At 40.6% G+C, this 16,961-nt stretch overlaps 1 protein-coding gene across 3 annotated transcripts in view; it reads right to left on the bottom strand.

The window, feature by feature from the left end:
- The window catches only part of gpc6b (glypican 6b), a 53,278-nt gene that overhangs the window by 14,769 nt on the left and 21,548 nt on the right, over positions 1 to 16,961 (bottom strand). For all 3 annotated transcript variants that reach the window (XM_067444726.1, XM_067444725.1, XM_067444727.1), the window contains exons 4-6: positions 16,557 to 16,713; positions 9,561 to 9,691; positions 8,191 to 8,325 (exon numbers count right to left, since the gene is read on the bottom strand). In XM_067444726.1, coding sequence (XP_067300827.1) covers positions 8,191 to 8,325; positions 9,561 to 9,691; positions 16,557 to 16,713 — 423 coding nt within the window. The remainder of the gene's footprint in view (positions 1 to 8,190; positions 8,326 to 9,560; positions 9,692 to 16,556; positions 16,714 to 16,961) is intronic.

Genomic DNA, 16,961 nt, shown 5'->3' with positions numbered 1-16,961 from the left:
ATATTGAATACTGAACATGACAAAACACACTGAATAATTCTATTCATCACGGCTGCATTAAACTCATTAAAAGTGACTTTAAATGAAAAAGATTCTATATCCTGAAAGATATCATGTATAACTACAGCCATCTGAGGCAAAAGCACATCTTTCTCCACTGACAGCCATTCTGACAAAGATAAATATTTATTCATACGAACTGAAATACACACACACACACACACACACACACACACACACACACACACACACACACACACACACACACACACACACACACACAGCGCTTCAGAAGCGGATCTTTAGGCCGAACTGAAGAACTGTAGAGAAGGTTATATTTCTGCTCTGGATCAATGTTTGATAAATGTTTGTCAGGCTGTAATCAGCAAACACAGAACACGCCTTTAAATAAACTCAATCTAAAGTAATCTAACCTCGTCAGGTTTATGTTGTGCGGCCTGGGAGGGATAATTATGCTCATGTATGATTTATTCAGCTCCAGTGAAGAAAAACAGGATAGAAACAAAAGATCAACACCTTAATTCTGTGATCCATGGGACAAATAATACTGTAATACTACAAACAATACTGTAATAATACAAATAATACTGTAATAATACTGACATACAACAAATAATACTGTAATAATACTGTAATACTACAAACAATACTGTAATAATACAAATAATACTGTAATAATACTGACATACAACAAATAATACTGTAATAATACAAATAATACTGTAATACTGCAAATAGTACTGTAATACTACTGAAATACTACAAATAATACTGTGATAATACTGTAATACTACAAATAATACTGTAATAATACTGAAATACTACAAATAATACTGTGATAATACTGTAATACTACAAATAATACTGTAATAATACTGTAATACTACAAATAATACTGAAATACTACAAATAATACTGTGATAATACTGAAATACTACAAATAATACTGTGATAATACTGTAATACTACAAATAATACTGTAATAATACTGTAATACTACAAATAATACTGAAATACTACAAATAATACTGTGATAATACTGTAATACTACAAATAATACTGTAATAATACTGAAATACTACAAATAATACTGTGATAATACTGAAATACTACAAATAATACTGTAATAATACTGTAATACTACAAATAATACTGTAATAATACTGAAATACTACAAATAATACTGTAATAATACTGAAATACTACAAATAATACTGTAATAATACTGTAATACTACAAATAATACTGTAATACTACAAATAATACTTTAATAATACTGACATACTACAAATAATACTGTAATAATACTGTAATACTACAAATAATACTGTAATACTACAAATAATACCGTAATAATACTGTAATACTACAAATAATACTGTAATAATACTGACATACTGCAAATAGTACTGAAATACTACAAATAATACCGTAATAATACTGTATTACTACAAATAATACTGTAATAATACTGACATACAACAAATAATACTGTAATAATACTGTAATACTACAAATAATACTGCAATACTACAAATAGTACTGTAATACTACTGAAATACTACAAATAATACTGTGATAATACTGTAATACTACAAATAATACTGTAATAATACTGTAATACTACAAATAATACTGTGATAATACTACAAATAATACTGTAATAATACTGACATACTACAAATAATACTGTAATAATACTGTAATACTACAAATAATACTGTAATAATACTGTAATACTACAAATAATACTGTAATACTACAAATAATACTGTAATAATACTGAAATACTACAAATAATACTGTGATAATACTGTAATACTACAAATAATACTGTAATAATACTGTAATACTACAAATAATACTGTGATAATACTACAAATAATACTGTAATAATACTGACATACTACAAATAATACTGTGATAATACTGTAATACTACAAATAATACTGTAATAATACTGTAATACTACAAATAATACTGTAATACTACAAATAATACTGTAATAATACTGACATACTACAAATAATACTGTAATAATACTGTAATACTACAAATAATACTGTAATAATACTGTAATACTACAAATAATACTGTAATACTACAAATAATACTGTAATAATACTGAAATACTACAAATAATACTGTAATAATACTGTAATACTAAAAATAATACTGTAATACTACAAATAATACTTTAATAATACTGACATACTACAAATAATACTGTAATAATACTGTAATACTACAAATAATACTGTAATAATACTGACATACTACAAATAATACTGTAATAATACTGTAATACTACAAATAATACTGTAATACTACAAATAATACCGTAATAATACTGTAATACTACAAATAATACTGTAATAATACTGACATACTGCAAATAATACTGTAATAATACTGTAATACTACAAATAAAACTGTAATACTGCAAATAGTACTGTAATACTGCAAATAAAACTGTAATACTACTGAAATACTACTGAAATACTACAAATAATACTGTAATACTACAAATAATACTGTAACACTGCAAATAGTACTGTAATACTGCAAATAAAACTGTAATACTACTGAAATACTACTGAAATACTACAAATAATACTGACATACTACAAATAATACTGTGATAATACTGTAATACTACAAATAATACTGTAATAATACTGTAATACTACAAATAATACTGTAATACTACAAATAATACTGTAATAATACTGACATACTACAAATAATACTGTAACACTGCAAATAGTACTGTAATACTGCAAATAAAACTGTAATACTACTGAAATACTACTGAAATACTACAAATAATACTGACATACTACAAATAATACTGTAATAATACTGACATACTACAAATAATACTGTAATAATACTGTAATACTACAAATAATACTGTAATACTACAAATAATACCGTAATAATACTGTAATACTACAAATAATACTGTAATAATACTGTAATACTACAAATAATACTGTAATAATACTGACATACTGCAAATAGTACTGAAATACTACAAATAATACTGTAATACTACAAATAATACCGTAATAATACTGTAATACTACAAATAATACTGTAATAATACTGACATACTGCAAATACTACTGTAATACTGCAAATAGTACTGTAATACTGCAAATAAAACTGTAATACTACTGAAATACTACTGAAATACTACAAATAATACTGACATACTACAAATAATACTGTAATAATACTGACATACTACAAATAATACTGTAATAATACTGTAATACTACAAATAATACTGTAATACTACAAATAATACCGTAATAATACTGTAATACTACAAATAATACTGTAATAATACTGTAATACTACAAATAATACTGTAATAATACTGACATACTGCAAATAGTACTGAAATACTACAAATAATACTGTAATACTACAAATAATACTGTAATACTGCAAATAGTACTGTAATACTGCAAATAAAACTGTAATACTACTGAAATACTACAAATAATACTGTAATACTACAAATAATACCGTAATAATACTGTAATACTACAAATAATACTGTAATAATACTGACATACTACAAATAATACTGTAATACTACAAATAACACAAATACAAATACTGTAATAATACTGTGATAATACAAATAATACTGCAAAAAGTACTGTAATACTACTGAAATACTACAAATAATACTGTAATGCTACAAATAATACTGTAATACTACAAATAATACTGTAATACTGCAAATAGTACTGAAATACTACTGAAATACTACAAATAATACTGTAATACTACAAATAATACTGTAATACTACAAATAATACCGTAATAATACTGTAATACTACAAATAATACTGTAATAATACTGACATACTGCAAATACTACTGTAATACTGCAAATAGTACTGTAATACTGCAAATAAAACTGTAATACTACTGAAATACTACTGAAATACTACAAATAATACTGACATACTACAAATAATACTGTAATAATACTGACATACTACAAATAATACTGTAATAATACTGTAATACTACAAATAATACTGTAATACTACAAATAATACCGTAATAATACTGTAATACTACAAATAATACTGTAATAATACTGTAATACTACAAATAATACTGTAATAATACTGACATACTGCAAATAGTACTGAAATACTACAAATAATACTGTAATACTACAAATAATACTGTAATACTGCAAATAGTACTGTAATACTGCAAATAAAACTGTAATACTACTGAAATACTACAAATAATACTGTAATACTACAAATAATACCGTAATAATACTGTAATACTACAAATAATACTGTAATAATACTGACATACTACAAATAATACTGTAATACTACAAATAACACAAATACAAATACTGTAATAATACTGTGATAATACAAATAATACTGCAAAAAGTACTGTAATACTACAAATAATACTGTAATACTACAAATAATACTGCAAAAAGTACTGTAATACTACAAATAATACTGAAATACTACAAATAATACTGTAATACTACAAATAATACTGTAATACTACAAATAATACTGTAATACTACAAATAATACTGTAATACTGCAAATAGTACTGAAATACTACTGAAATACTACAAATACTGTAATACTACAAATAACACTAATACAAATACTGTAATAATACTGTGATGATACAAATAATACTGTAATACTACAAATAATACTGTGATAATAATGTAATGCTCCAGAAGTTAATGCTGATTCTGATAGAAAGCTGTCAGAATACACAGTGCATCTCAGTTTGAGGCGTATGGGGCGGCATAGCCTCTGACCAGTCAGGGTGCCCATGCTGAACCCTGACCTCGCCCATGCTGACCACTGACCCCGCAGAAAGCACCAAAAGTTTTTGTGAAAACTTTCCCATATTTACATTATTTTGTATTCTCTGACGCATAGAAAGTTATACAGTCTTGTTCAAAATAATAGCAGTACAATGTGACTAACCAGAATAATCAAGGTTTTTAGTATATTTTTTATTGCTAAGTGGCAAACAAGTTACCAGTAGGTTCAGTAGATTCTCAGAAAACAAATGAGACCCAGCATTCATGATATGCACGCTCTTAAGGCTGTGCAATTGGGCAATTAGTTGAATTAGTTGAAAGGGGTGTGTTCAAAAAAATAGCAGTGTGGCATTCAATCACTGAGGTCATCAATTTTGTGAAGAAACAGGTGTGAATCAGGTGGCCCCTATTTAAGGATGAAGCCAACACTTGTTGAACATGCATTTGAAAGCTGAGGAAAATGGGTCGTTCAAGACATTGTTCAGAAGAACAGCGTACTTTGATTAAAAAGTTGATTAGAGAGGGGAAAACCTATAAAGAGGTGCAAAAAATGATAGGCTGTTCAGCTAAAATGATCTCCAATGCCTTAAAATGGAGAGCAAAACCAGAGAGACGTGGAAGAAAACGGAAGACAACCATCAAAATGGATAGAAGAATAACCAGAATGGCAAAGGCTCAGCCAATGATCACCTCCAGGATGATCAAAGACAGTCTGGAGTTACCTGTAAGTACTGTGACAGTTAGAAGACGTCTGTGTGAAGCTAATCTATTTTCAAGAATCCCCCGCAAAGTCCCTCTGTTAAAAAAAAGGCATGTGCAGAAGAGGTTACAATTTGCCAAAGAACACATCAACTGGACTAAAGAGAAATGGAGGAACATTTTGTGGACTGATGAGAGTAAAATTGTTATTTTTGGGTCCAAGGGCCACAGGCAGTTTGTGAGACTACCCCCAAACTCTGAATTCAAGCCACAGTACACAGTGAAGACAGTGAAGCATGGAGGTGCAAGCATCATGATATGGGCATGTTTCTCCTGCTATGGTGTTGGGCCTATTTATCGCATACCAGGGATCATGGATCAGTTTGCATATGTTAAAATACTTGAAGAGGTCATGTTGCCCTATGCTGAAGAGGACATGCCCTTGAAACGGTTGTTTCAACAAGACAATGACCCAAAACACACTAGTAAACGGGCCAAGTCTTGGTTCCATGGTGGCCAGCCCAATCTCCAGACCTTAATCCAATTGAGAACTTGTGGGGTGATATCAAAAATGCTGTTTCTGAAGCAAAACCAAGAAATGTGAATGAATTGTGGAATGTTGTTAAAGAATCATGGAGTGGAATAACAGCTGAGAGGTGCCACAAGTTGGTTGACTCCATGCCACACAGATGTCAAGCAGTTTTAAAAAACGGTGGTCATACAACTAAATATTAGTGATTCACAGGATTGCTAAATCCCAGAAAAAAAAAATGTTTGTACAAAATAGTTTTGAGTTTGTACAGTCAAAGGTAGACACTGCTATTTTTCTGAACACACCCCTTTCAACTAATTGCCCAATTGCACAGCCTTAAGAGCGTGCATATCATGAATGCTGGGTCTTGTTTGTTTTCTGACAATCTACTGAACCTACTGGTAACTTGTTTGCCACGTAGCAATAAAAAATATACTAAAAACCTTGATTATTCTGGTTAGTCACATTGTACTGCTATTATTTTGAACAAGACTGTATATTTGAAATAGAATCTTTTGTAACATTATTAAAATGCGCAGTAATCAGCTACTCCACCTCCACTCCATTTATTATCCTCCATTAGATGCTCCTGTTTGAGGCCGTTAGCTGATAAAGACACCTGTCCACCCCATACAATCAGCAAGAGTCCAACTACTAACATGGCCAAGACCAAAAAGCTGTCCAAAGACACGAGAGACACAATCACACACCTCCACAAGGCTGGAGAGGGCTCCGGGGAAATGGCCAAGCAGCTCGGTGAAAAAAGGTCCACTGCTGGAGCAATCATTAGAAAACGGAAGAAGCTAAACATGACTGTCAGTCTCCCTCAGACTGGGGCTCCATGCCAGATCTCACCTCGTGGGTCTCAATGATCCTAAGGAGAGAAATCTGCCCAGAACTACACGGAGGAGCTGGCCAATGACCTGAGAAGAGCTGGGACCACCGTTTCCAAGGTTACTGTTGGTAATACACTAAGACGTCCTGGTTTGAAATCATGCATGGCACTGAAGGTTACGCTGCTTAAACCAGCACACGTCCAGGCCCGTCTTAAGTTTGCCAATGGCCATTTGGATGATCCAGAGGAGTCATGGGAGAAAGTCATGTGGTCAGAGGAGACCAAAATAGAACTTTTTGGTCCTAATTCCACTAAACGTGTTTGGAGGAAGAAAAATGATGAGTACCATCCCAAGAACACCATCCCTACTGTGAAGCATGGGGGTGGCAGCATCATGCTGTGGGGGTGTTATTCTGCACATGGGACAGGGCGACTGCACTGTATTAAGGAGAGGAGGACCGGGGCCAGTATTGCCAGATTTTGGGGAACAACCTTCCCTCAGTTAGAGCATTGAAGATGGGTCGAGGCTGGGTCTTCCAGCATAACAATGACCCGAAGCACAGCCAGGATAACCAAGGAGTGGCTCTGTCAGAAGCATATCAAGGTTCTGGCGTGGCCTAGCCGATCTCCTGACCTAAACCCGATAGAGGATCTTTGGAGGAGCTCAAACTCAGTGTTTCTCAGCGACAGGCCAGAAACCTGACGGATCTAGAGAAGATCTGTGTGGAGGAGTGGGCCATAATCCCTCCTGCAGCGCAAACCTGCTGAAGAACTACAGCAAACGCTTGACCTCTGGAAATGCAAACAAAGGCTACTGGACCATTGTTGTTCTCAGGTGTTCAAATACTTATTTGCAGCTGTATCATACAAATAAATAGTTAAAAAAATCATACATTGTGATTTCTGGATTTCTTTTTAGATTTTCTCTCACAGTGGCCATGCACCTACGATGACAATTTCAGACCCTCCATGATTTCTAAGTGGGAGAACTTGCAACATTTTCCCCACTGTATATATGTATTCATATTTATTTAAGTTGGTTTTCCTGTTCAATATTTTACAGAACCACACATGTATGCCTAAGTTTCTTCAGTAAAGAACTCATCTACCTTCCGCTGCGTGTATCTCTTAAATTAAGAACCTAATTCAGTTCTGACTGACTGCCTGCTGCGTTTTACACCCCTTTATGTTAATATCCATACACTTCAACAGTGTGTGTGTGTGTGTGCGTGTGTGTGTGTGTGTGTGTGTGTGTCTCACCAGGCGGTCCAGTCTAGAGCCGGCTGCAGTGGGAAGCTCCTCAGGGCTATATGGGCTGAAGCTGAATGTGTCAGGGACGGCTCGGGCGGATCGGCTCATTCCTGAAGGCTCCGGCTGACCACAACCTTGGAAAACCTGCAATTACACGCAGAGGACGATCAGCACACACTGACCCGCGTGGAGGAACGCTGCTCTCACTCCAAAATAAAATGACGAATGAAAACAAAATGGTCACGACCAAGTTAGCAGGATTTCTCCTGCCTAAAGTTAGCTTCATTCCTGACCACATGTTATTCAGAGGCGAAACCACAGGCATTGAGGAGAACATGATGAACAGAACTCAGACCTTCTGCTTAAAGCGTTAGTTCAGCCAGAAATGTAAATTGTGTGATTAATTCCTCCTGTGGTTGGCCAGCCGTCAGACCTCCGCTCATCTTCACACACAGATGAAGATATTAGTGTTGAAATCCGATGGCTCAGAAAGGCCTTCATTGACACCAATGTCATTTCCTCTCTCAAGACCCATAAAGGCACTAAAGACGTCGTTACAAAGCCCATCTCACTACAGCGGCTCTACAATCAGCAAAAAACTAAATAACGACTTATATAGTGATGGCCGATTTCATGATTCGCCAAAGTCTCGTGATTTCAGCAGTTTGACTCGCGATCCGAATCATGAATCGATTCACTGACTCATAACGGTTCGAAGCTTTGTTCTGAAATCGGCCATCACTATATAAGTCGTTATTTAGTGTTTTTGCGCACTAACTCTATTCTGGCCTCTTCATCAATGATTGTAGAGCCGCTGTAGTGAGATGGGCTTTGTAGCGACGTCTTTAGTGCCTTTATGGGTCTTGAGAGAGGAAATGACATTGGTGTCAATGAAGGCCTTTCTGAGCCATCGGATTTCAACACTAATATCTTCATCTGTGTGTGAAGATGAGCGGAGGTCTGACGGCTGGCCAACCACAGGAGGAATTAATGACAGAGTTTACATTTCTGGCTGAACTAACGCTTTAATGTTTCTCATGAGTGTGTGTTTCACTCACAGTTTACTGGCCTAAAGTGCTGCACCAACAATCTGCGGGCGCTTCCAACTGAGAGAAAGCACTTTAACATCCGGAAAACTGCACACATCACCTTTAACTCTTCCACGAAACTGAAGGCCGAGCGTCTGCTGCCAGCTAACCAACTTCTGCTCCAGAAACTGTGATTAGTGGCGGAGACGCTTCACTGCCTCAACACACAACTACAAATTTCTGACCGTCCGCAAATATGTTGTTAAAAATAAGACTGGAAGCGGATGACAGGGTTGGGGTTTGGACCTGCATGCAGATGGCTAAATGCTAGGCTCGTGATTCTGGACGGACCTGATAGGAGAGCTGCATGCTGTTCTCCTGCATGTTCATGATGGCTTCAGATATCTTCACGTCGATGGGCTCCATGACCGACTCCATGTTGAACGGCCCCTCCAGTCTCTCTGTCAGCAGCAGCATGGCATCTGTCAAAACAGCGGAGAAGGAGAGAGACTGAGACCCGCAGAAGAGCATCGTCTAAAAATAGCTCTCAGACGGGGCTTCCAGCCACTCTCATAGACACAACTCCATCTGGCCAATTTAGGTGGATTTTTAATCTTCGAATCAAGGAATTTGAAACAAAGCAAGAAGACATCTGTTCAAATATATTTTATTAAGCCAGCAGGGCAACCACCCAGTAGAGCATTACAATAATCTAGCCATGAGCTCATGAACACACACACACACACACTCACTTTTATAGCGCTTTTAACTGGTTTTGGACCAGCTTGAGTTTGTTTATTAAGCGAGCCGGGCAAACACCAAGTAGAGCATTACAATCTTTATTTTCTTTTTAGGCAAAAAAATATTTCTAAAAAAGAATAAATTAAAAAAATGCAAAATTCATCTGTAAAATAGGCTTTATTATCTGATATTTATTTATTATAATATATTTTTATTATTATTATTACTTTTTTGACGTTTTTTACTCAACCATGAAGATACTTTTCCAGTAAGCGGATTGTGTTCTGTGGATGGACGCACATAATGCCTCTGATACGTCCACAGTCCGCTGAAGCAGGCGTGGCAACAGATCCGTCCACAAATATGATAGAGGAAAACATTTCTGTCATGTCAACATGATTTCCCGTGGCGTGGGCTGCAGATGCCGCAGAGAGAGCTGGCATCGCTGGGTTTAATAACACACTGGCCAGACGACACGGCTCCAATGGGACAGGAAACATTCCGCATCACCTTCACAGGAACTTAAGCTCCAGGAATGTGTTCAAATGAGTCAAAACGTGTCAGAAAAGATGTTCAGGAAATGTTGGCTATTCCATGCAGGGAACGAAGGAAGACTCGTCTCTGTGTTGTTTTCTGTGATGTTTGGAATGGAAACTGAGCAGGTTTATGCCACAGTGGGAGCCGCGGGAATATTATATCAGCGGCTCTGATTTTTACTGTGGGAGTTGTGGATGAGATTATTGTAATGCTCTACTGGGCGGTTGCCCTGCTCGCTTAATAAACAAACCTTTATTAATATAGCGCTAGATTATTGTAATGCTCTACTGGGCGGTTGCCCTGCTCGCTTAATAAACAAACCTTTATTAATATAGCGCTAGATTATTGTAATGCTCTACTGGGCGGTTGCCCTGCTCGCTTAATAAACAAACCTTTATTAATATAGCGCTAGATTATTGTAATGCTCTACTGGGTGGTTGCCCTGCTGGTTTAATAAACAAACCTTTATTAATATAGCGCTAGATTATTGTAATGCTCTACTGGGCGGTTGCCCTGCTGGCTTAATAAACAAACCTTTATTAATATAGCACTAGATTATTGTAACGCTCTACTGGGTGGTTGCCCTACTCGCTTAATAAACAAACCTTTATTAATATAGCGCTAGATTATTGTAACGCTCTACTGGGTGGTTGCCCTACTCGCTTAATAAACAAACCTTTATTAATATAGCGCTAGATTATTGTAACGCTCTACTGGGTGGTTGCCCTACTCGCTTAATAAACAAACCTTTATTAATAAAGCGCTAGATTATTGTAATGCTCTACTGGGCGGTTGCCCTGCTGGTTTAATAAACAAACCTTTATTAATATAGCGCTAGATTATTGTAATGCTCTACTGGGTGGTTGCCCTACTCGCTTAATAAACAAACCTTTATTAATATAGCGCTAGATTATTGTAATGCTCTACTGGGTGGTTGCCCTGCTGGTTTAATAAACAAACCTTTATTAATATAGCGCTAGATTATTGTAATGCTCTACTGGGCGGTTGCCCTGCTCGCTTAATAAACAAACCTTTATTAATAAAGCGCTAGATTAATGTAATGCTCTACTGGGTGGTAGCCCTGCTCGCCTAATAAACAAACCTTTATTAATATAGCGCTAGATTATTGTAATGCTCTACTACTAACGAACTCAAACAAAACGCAGCAGCTCAAGTTCTTACTAGAACCAGGAATTATGACCATATTAGCCATTTCTGTTTTTACATTTGACTGCCCCGTCTGAGAGCGGCCGCTCTCTGCCATATTTATATGCCATGCTGTCCTGCTGGTGCTGAAGTGCGATCACAGCTGTGAGTTCTTCAGCGTTTGACCTCGCTCAGGGCTCATTACTGTTAGTTTAAGCCCGTCTCAAAGCCAACAGCTGCGCCTGAATCCACAGGTCTTGAACGGAGGACACAAGCACAGTGTTTAACACCATCAGACGGTGAGTCTGCATTAGTGCATCAGCAGAAAACATGCAGAATATTCACTACTGTTCAAAACATTGTCAATGTTTCTGAATGAGTATCTTCTGCTCATTAATCTGATCATAACTCCAGTAAAGCAGTGAAATATTCCTCAAGTGTAAAGCATCTGTTCTCTACGTGAATATATAGTAAAGTGTGATTTATTCCTGTGATAAAAGCTGAATTTATGCCTCATAACCCAAACACTCCTCCATAACCCCACCTCCCCTAACATAACCCCACCCCATAACCCAAACAATCCTCCATAACCCCACCCCCCGAACATAACCCCACCCCATAACCCAAACAATCCTCCATAACCCCACCCCCCGAACATAACCCCACCCCATAACCCAAACAATCCTCCATAACCCCACCCCCCGAACATAACCCCACCCCATAACCCAAACAATCCTCCATAACCCCACCCCCCGAACATAACCCCACCCCATAACCCAAACAATCCTCCATAACCCCACCCCCCGAACATAACCCCGCCCCATAACCCAAACAATTCCCCATAACCCCGTCCCCCCTAACATAACCCCACCCCATAACCCAAACAATTCCCCATAACCCCACCCACCCTAACATAACCCCACCCCATAACCCAAACAAATCCCCATAACCCCACCCCATAACCCAAACAATACTCCATAACCCCATCCCCCGAACATAACCCCGCCCCATAACCCAAACAATTCCCCATAACCCCGTCCCCCCTAACATAACCCCACCCCATAACCCAAACAATTCCCCATAACCCCACCCCCCAACATAACCCCACCCCATAACCCAAACAATTCCCCATAACCCCGCCCCATAACCCAATCAATTCCCCATAACCCCACCCCATAACCCAAACAATCCTCCATAACCCCACCCACCCTAACATAACCCCACCCCATAACCCAAACAAATCCCCATAACCCCACCCCATAACCCAAACAATACTCCATAACCCCATCCCCCGAACATAACCCCGCCCCATAACCCAAACAATTCCCCATAACCCCGTCCCCCCTAACATAACCCCACCCCATAACCCAAACAATTCCCCATAACCCCACCCCATAACCCAAACAATTCCCCATAACCCCGCCCCATAACCCAATCAATTCCCCATAACCCCACCCCATAACCCAAACAATCCTCCATAACCCCACCCCCCCTAACATAACCCTGCCCCATAACCAAAACAATTCCGCATAACCCCACCCCATAACCCAAACAATCCTCCATAACCCCACCCCCCCTAACATAACCCCGCCCCATAACCCAAACAATTCCCCATAACCCCGCCCCATAACCCAATCAATTCCCCATAACCAAACCTCCCCTAACATAACCCCACCCCATAACCCAAACAATCCTCCATAACCCCACCCCCCCTAACATAACCCCGCCCCATAACCCAAACAATTCCCAATAACCCCACCCCCCTAACATAACCCCACCCCATAACCCAAACGATTCCCCATAACCCCACCCCCTAACATAACCCCGCCCCATAACCCAAACAATTCCTCCATAACCCCGTCCCCCCTAACATAACCCCGCCCCATAACCCAAACAATTCCTCCATAACCCCGTCCCCCCTAACATAACCCCGCCCCATAACCCAAACAATTCCTCCATAACCCCACCTCCCCTAACATAACCCCGCCTCATAAGCCAAACAATTCCTCCATAACCCCGTCCCCCCTAACATAACCCCGCCCCATAACCCAAACAATTCCTCCATAACCCCACCTCCCCTAACATAACCCCGCCTCATAAGCCAAACATTCCTCCATAACCCCACCTCCCCTAACATAACCCCGCCCCATAACCCAAACAATCCTCCATAACCCCACCCCCAACATTACCCCGCCTCATAAGCCAAACATTCCTCCATAACCCCGCCTCCCCTAACATAACCCCACCCCATAACCCAAACAATCCTCCATAACCCCCGCCCCCCCTAACATAACCCGACCCCATAACCCAAACATTCCTTCATAACTCCGCCTCCCCTAACATAACCCCGCCCCATAACCCAAACAATTTTCCATAACCCCGCCCCAACATAAAACCGCCCCATAACCCAAACATTCCTTCATAACTCCACCCCCTAACATAACCCCACCCCATAACCCAGACAATTCCCAATAACCCCACCTCCCCTAACATAAAACCGCCCCATAACCCCGCCTCCCCTATCATAACCCCGCCCCATAACCCAAACAATCCTCCATAACCCCGCCTCCCCTAACATAACACCGCCCCATAACCCAAACAATCCTCCATAACCCCGCCCCCAACATAAAACCGCCCCATAACCCAAACAATTCCCCATAACCCCACCTTCCCTAACATAACCCCGCCCCATAACCCAAACAATTCCCCATAACCCCGCCTCCCCTAACATAACACCGCCCCATAACCCAAAGAATCCTCCATAACCCTGCCCCCAACATAAAACCGCCCCATAACCCAAACAATCCTCCATAACCCCGCCCCCCTAACATAACCCCACCCCATAACCCAAACATTCCTCCATAACCCCGCCTCCCCTAACATAACACCGCCCCATAACCCAAACAATCCTCCATAACCCTGCCCCCAATATAAAACCGCCCCATAACCCAAACAATCCTCCATAACCCCGCCCCAACATAAAACCGCCCCATAACCCAAAAAATCCTCCATAACCCCGCCCCCAACATAAAACCGCCCCATAACCCAAATAATCCCCCATAACCCTGCCTCCCCTAACATAACCCCGCCCCATAACCCAAACAATCCTCCATAACCCCGCCTCCACTAACATAACACCGCCCCATAACCTAAACAATCCTCCATAATCCCGCCCCAACATAAAACTGCCCCATAACCCAAATAATCCCCCATAACCCCACCCCCCTAACATAAAACCGCCCCATAACCCAAACAATCCTCCATAACTCCGCCTCCCCTAACATAACACCGCCCCATAACCCAAACAATCCTCCATAACCCCGCCCCAACATAAAACCGCCCCATAACCCAAACAATTCCCCATAACCCCACCTTCCCTAACATAACCCCACCCCATAACCCAAACATTCCTCCATAACCCCACCTCCCCTAACATAAAACCGCCCCATAACCCAAACAATCCTCCATAACCCCGCCCCCAACATAAAACAGCCCCATAACCCAAACAATTCCCCATAACCCCGCCCCCAAACATAAAACCGCCCCATAACCCAAACACTTCCCCATAACCCCGCCCCCCAAACATAAAACCTCCCCATAACTCAAACAATTCCCCATAACCCCGCCCCCCAAACATAAAACCGCCCCATAACCCAAACAATCCTCCATAACCCCGCCCCCCAACATAAAACCGCCTCACAACCCAAACAATCCCCTGAGCAGATTCCCCGTCAGGTGTGCTGCGACAGGTGTGTGTGTGTCAGGTGTGCTGCAACAGGTGTGTGTGTGTCAGGTGTGCTGCGACAGGTGTGTGTGTGTGTCAGGTGTGCTGCGACAGGTGTGTGTGTGTGTCAGGTGTGCTGCGACAGGTGTGTGTGTGTGTCAGGTGTGCTGCGACAGGTGTGTGTGTGTGTGTCAGGTGTGCTGCGACAGGTGTGTGTCAGGTGTGCTGTGACAGGTGTGTGTGTCAGGTGTGCTGCAACAGGTGTGTGTGTGACAGGTGTGTGTGTGTCAGGTGAGCTGCGACACGTGTGTGTGTCAGGTATGCTGCAACAGGTGTGTGTATGTCAGGTGTGTGTGTGTGTGTGTGTGTCAGGTGTGCTGCAACAGGTGTGTGTGTGAGGGTCAGGTGTGCTGCAACAGGTGTGTGTGTGTCAGGTGTGCTGTGACAGGTGTTTGTGCCAGGTGTGCTGCAACAGGTGTGATGTGACAGGTGAGCTGCGACAGGTGAGTGTGCATCAGGTGTGCTGCGACAGGTTTGCGTGTGTCAGGTGTGCTGCAACAGGTGTGTTGCGACAGGTGTGTGTGTGTCAGCTGTATTGCGACAGGTGTGTGTGTCAGGTGTGCTGCGACAGGTGTTTGTACCAGGTGTGCTGCAAGAGGTGTGTGTGTCAGGTGTGCTGCGACAGGTGTGTGTGTGTCAGGTGTGCTGCAACAGGTGTGTGTGTGTGTCAGGTGTGCTGCGACAGGTGTGTGTGTGTCAGGTGTGTGTGTGTGTGTGTGTCAGGTGTGCTGCAACAGGTGTGTGTGTGTGTGTGTCAGGTGTGCTGCGACAGGTGTGTATGTGACAGGTGTGCTGCAACAGGTGTGTGTGTCAGTTGTGCTGCAACAGGTGTATGTGTGTGTCAGGTGTGCTGCAACAGGTGTGCTGCGACAGGTGAATGTGTGTGTCAGGTGTGCTGCAACAGGTGTGCTGCAACAGGTGTGTGTGCGTCAGGTGTGTGTGTGTGTCAGGTGTGCTGCAACAGGTGTGTGTGTCAGTTGTGCTGCAACAGGTGTGCTGCAACAGGTGAATGTTTGTCAGGTGTGCTGCGACAGGTGTTTGTGCCAGGTGTGCTGCAACAGGTGTGCTGCGACAGGTGTGTGTGTGTGTAAGGTGTGCTGCAACAGGTGTGTGTGCCAGGTGTGTGTGTGAGCTCTTACCGATGTAGCGGCTCCACTCCGGCTCCAGGTCGGGCAGGCAGGCCTTCATCACGGTCAGACAGTATCTGCTGCAGGGCTTCAGAGCGGACAGACCTCGGCACTGAGAGCAGTACAGCATCCTCGTGAAGCGGCCCACACACACTGAGCTCATGCTGACCTGCCACACACACAGAAACGCACATAGACACACACACACACACACACACGGACACACACACACACTTACACTGATGATCTTCATAGGCTCAGACGGCACAGGTAATTTTCCCTTACACACTCACATGCAATTGTCCATCTGAAGTGTGTGTTTGTGTTTGTGTTTGTGTGTGTGTGTGTGTGTGTGTGTGTGTGTGTGCGCGTGTGTGCATATGTTTCTATGTGTGTCTGTGTGTGTGAGTGTGTGTG

The sequence above is a fragment of the Pseudorasbora parva genome, chromosome 5, assembly GCF_024679245.1.
Source record: "Pseudorasbora parva isolate DD20220531a chromosome 5, ASM2467924v1, whole genome shotgun sequence".
Classification (NCBI taxonomy): domain Eukaryota; kingdom Metazoa; phylum Chordata; class Actinopteri; order Cypriniformes; family Gobionidae; genus Pseudorasbora; species Pseudorasbora parva.
This window is presented reverse-complemented; position numbering and strand designations above follow the sequence as displayed.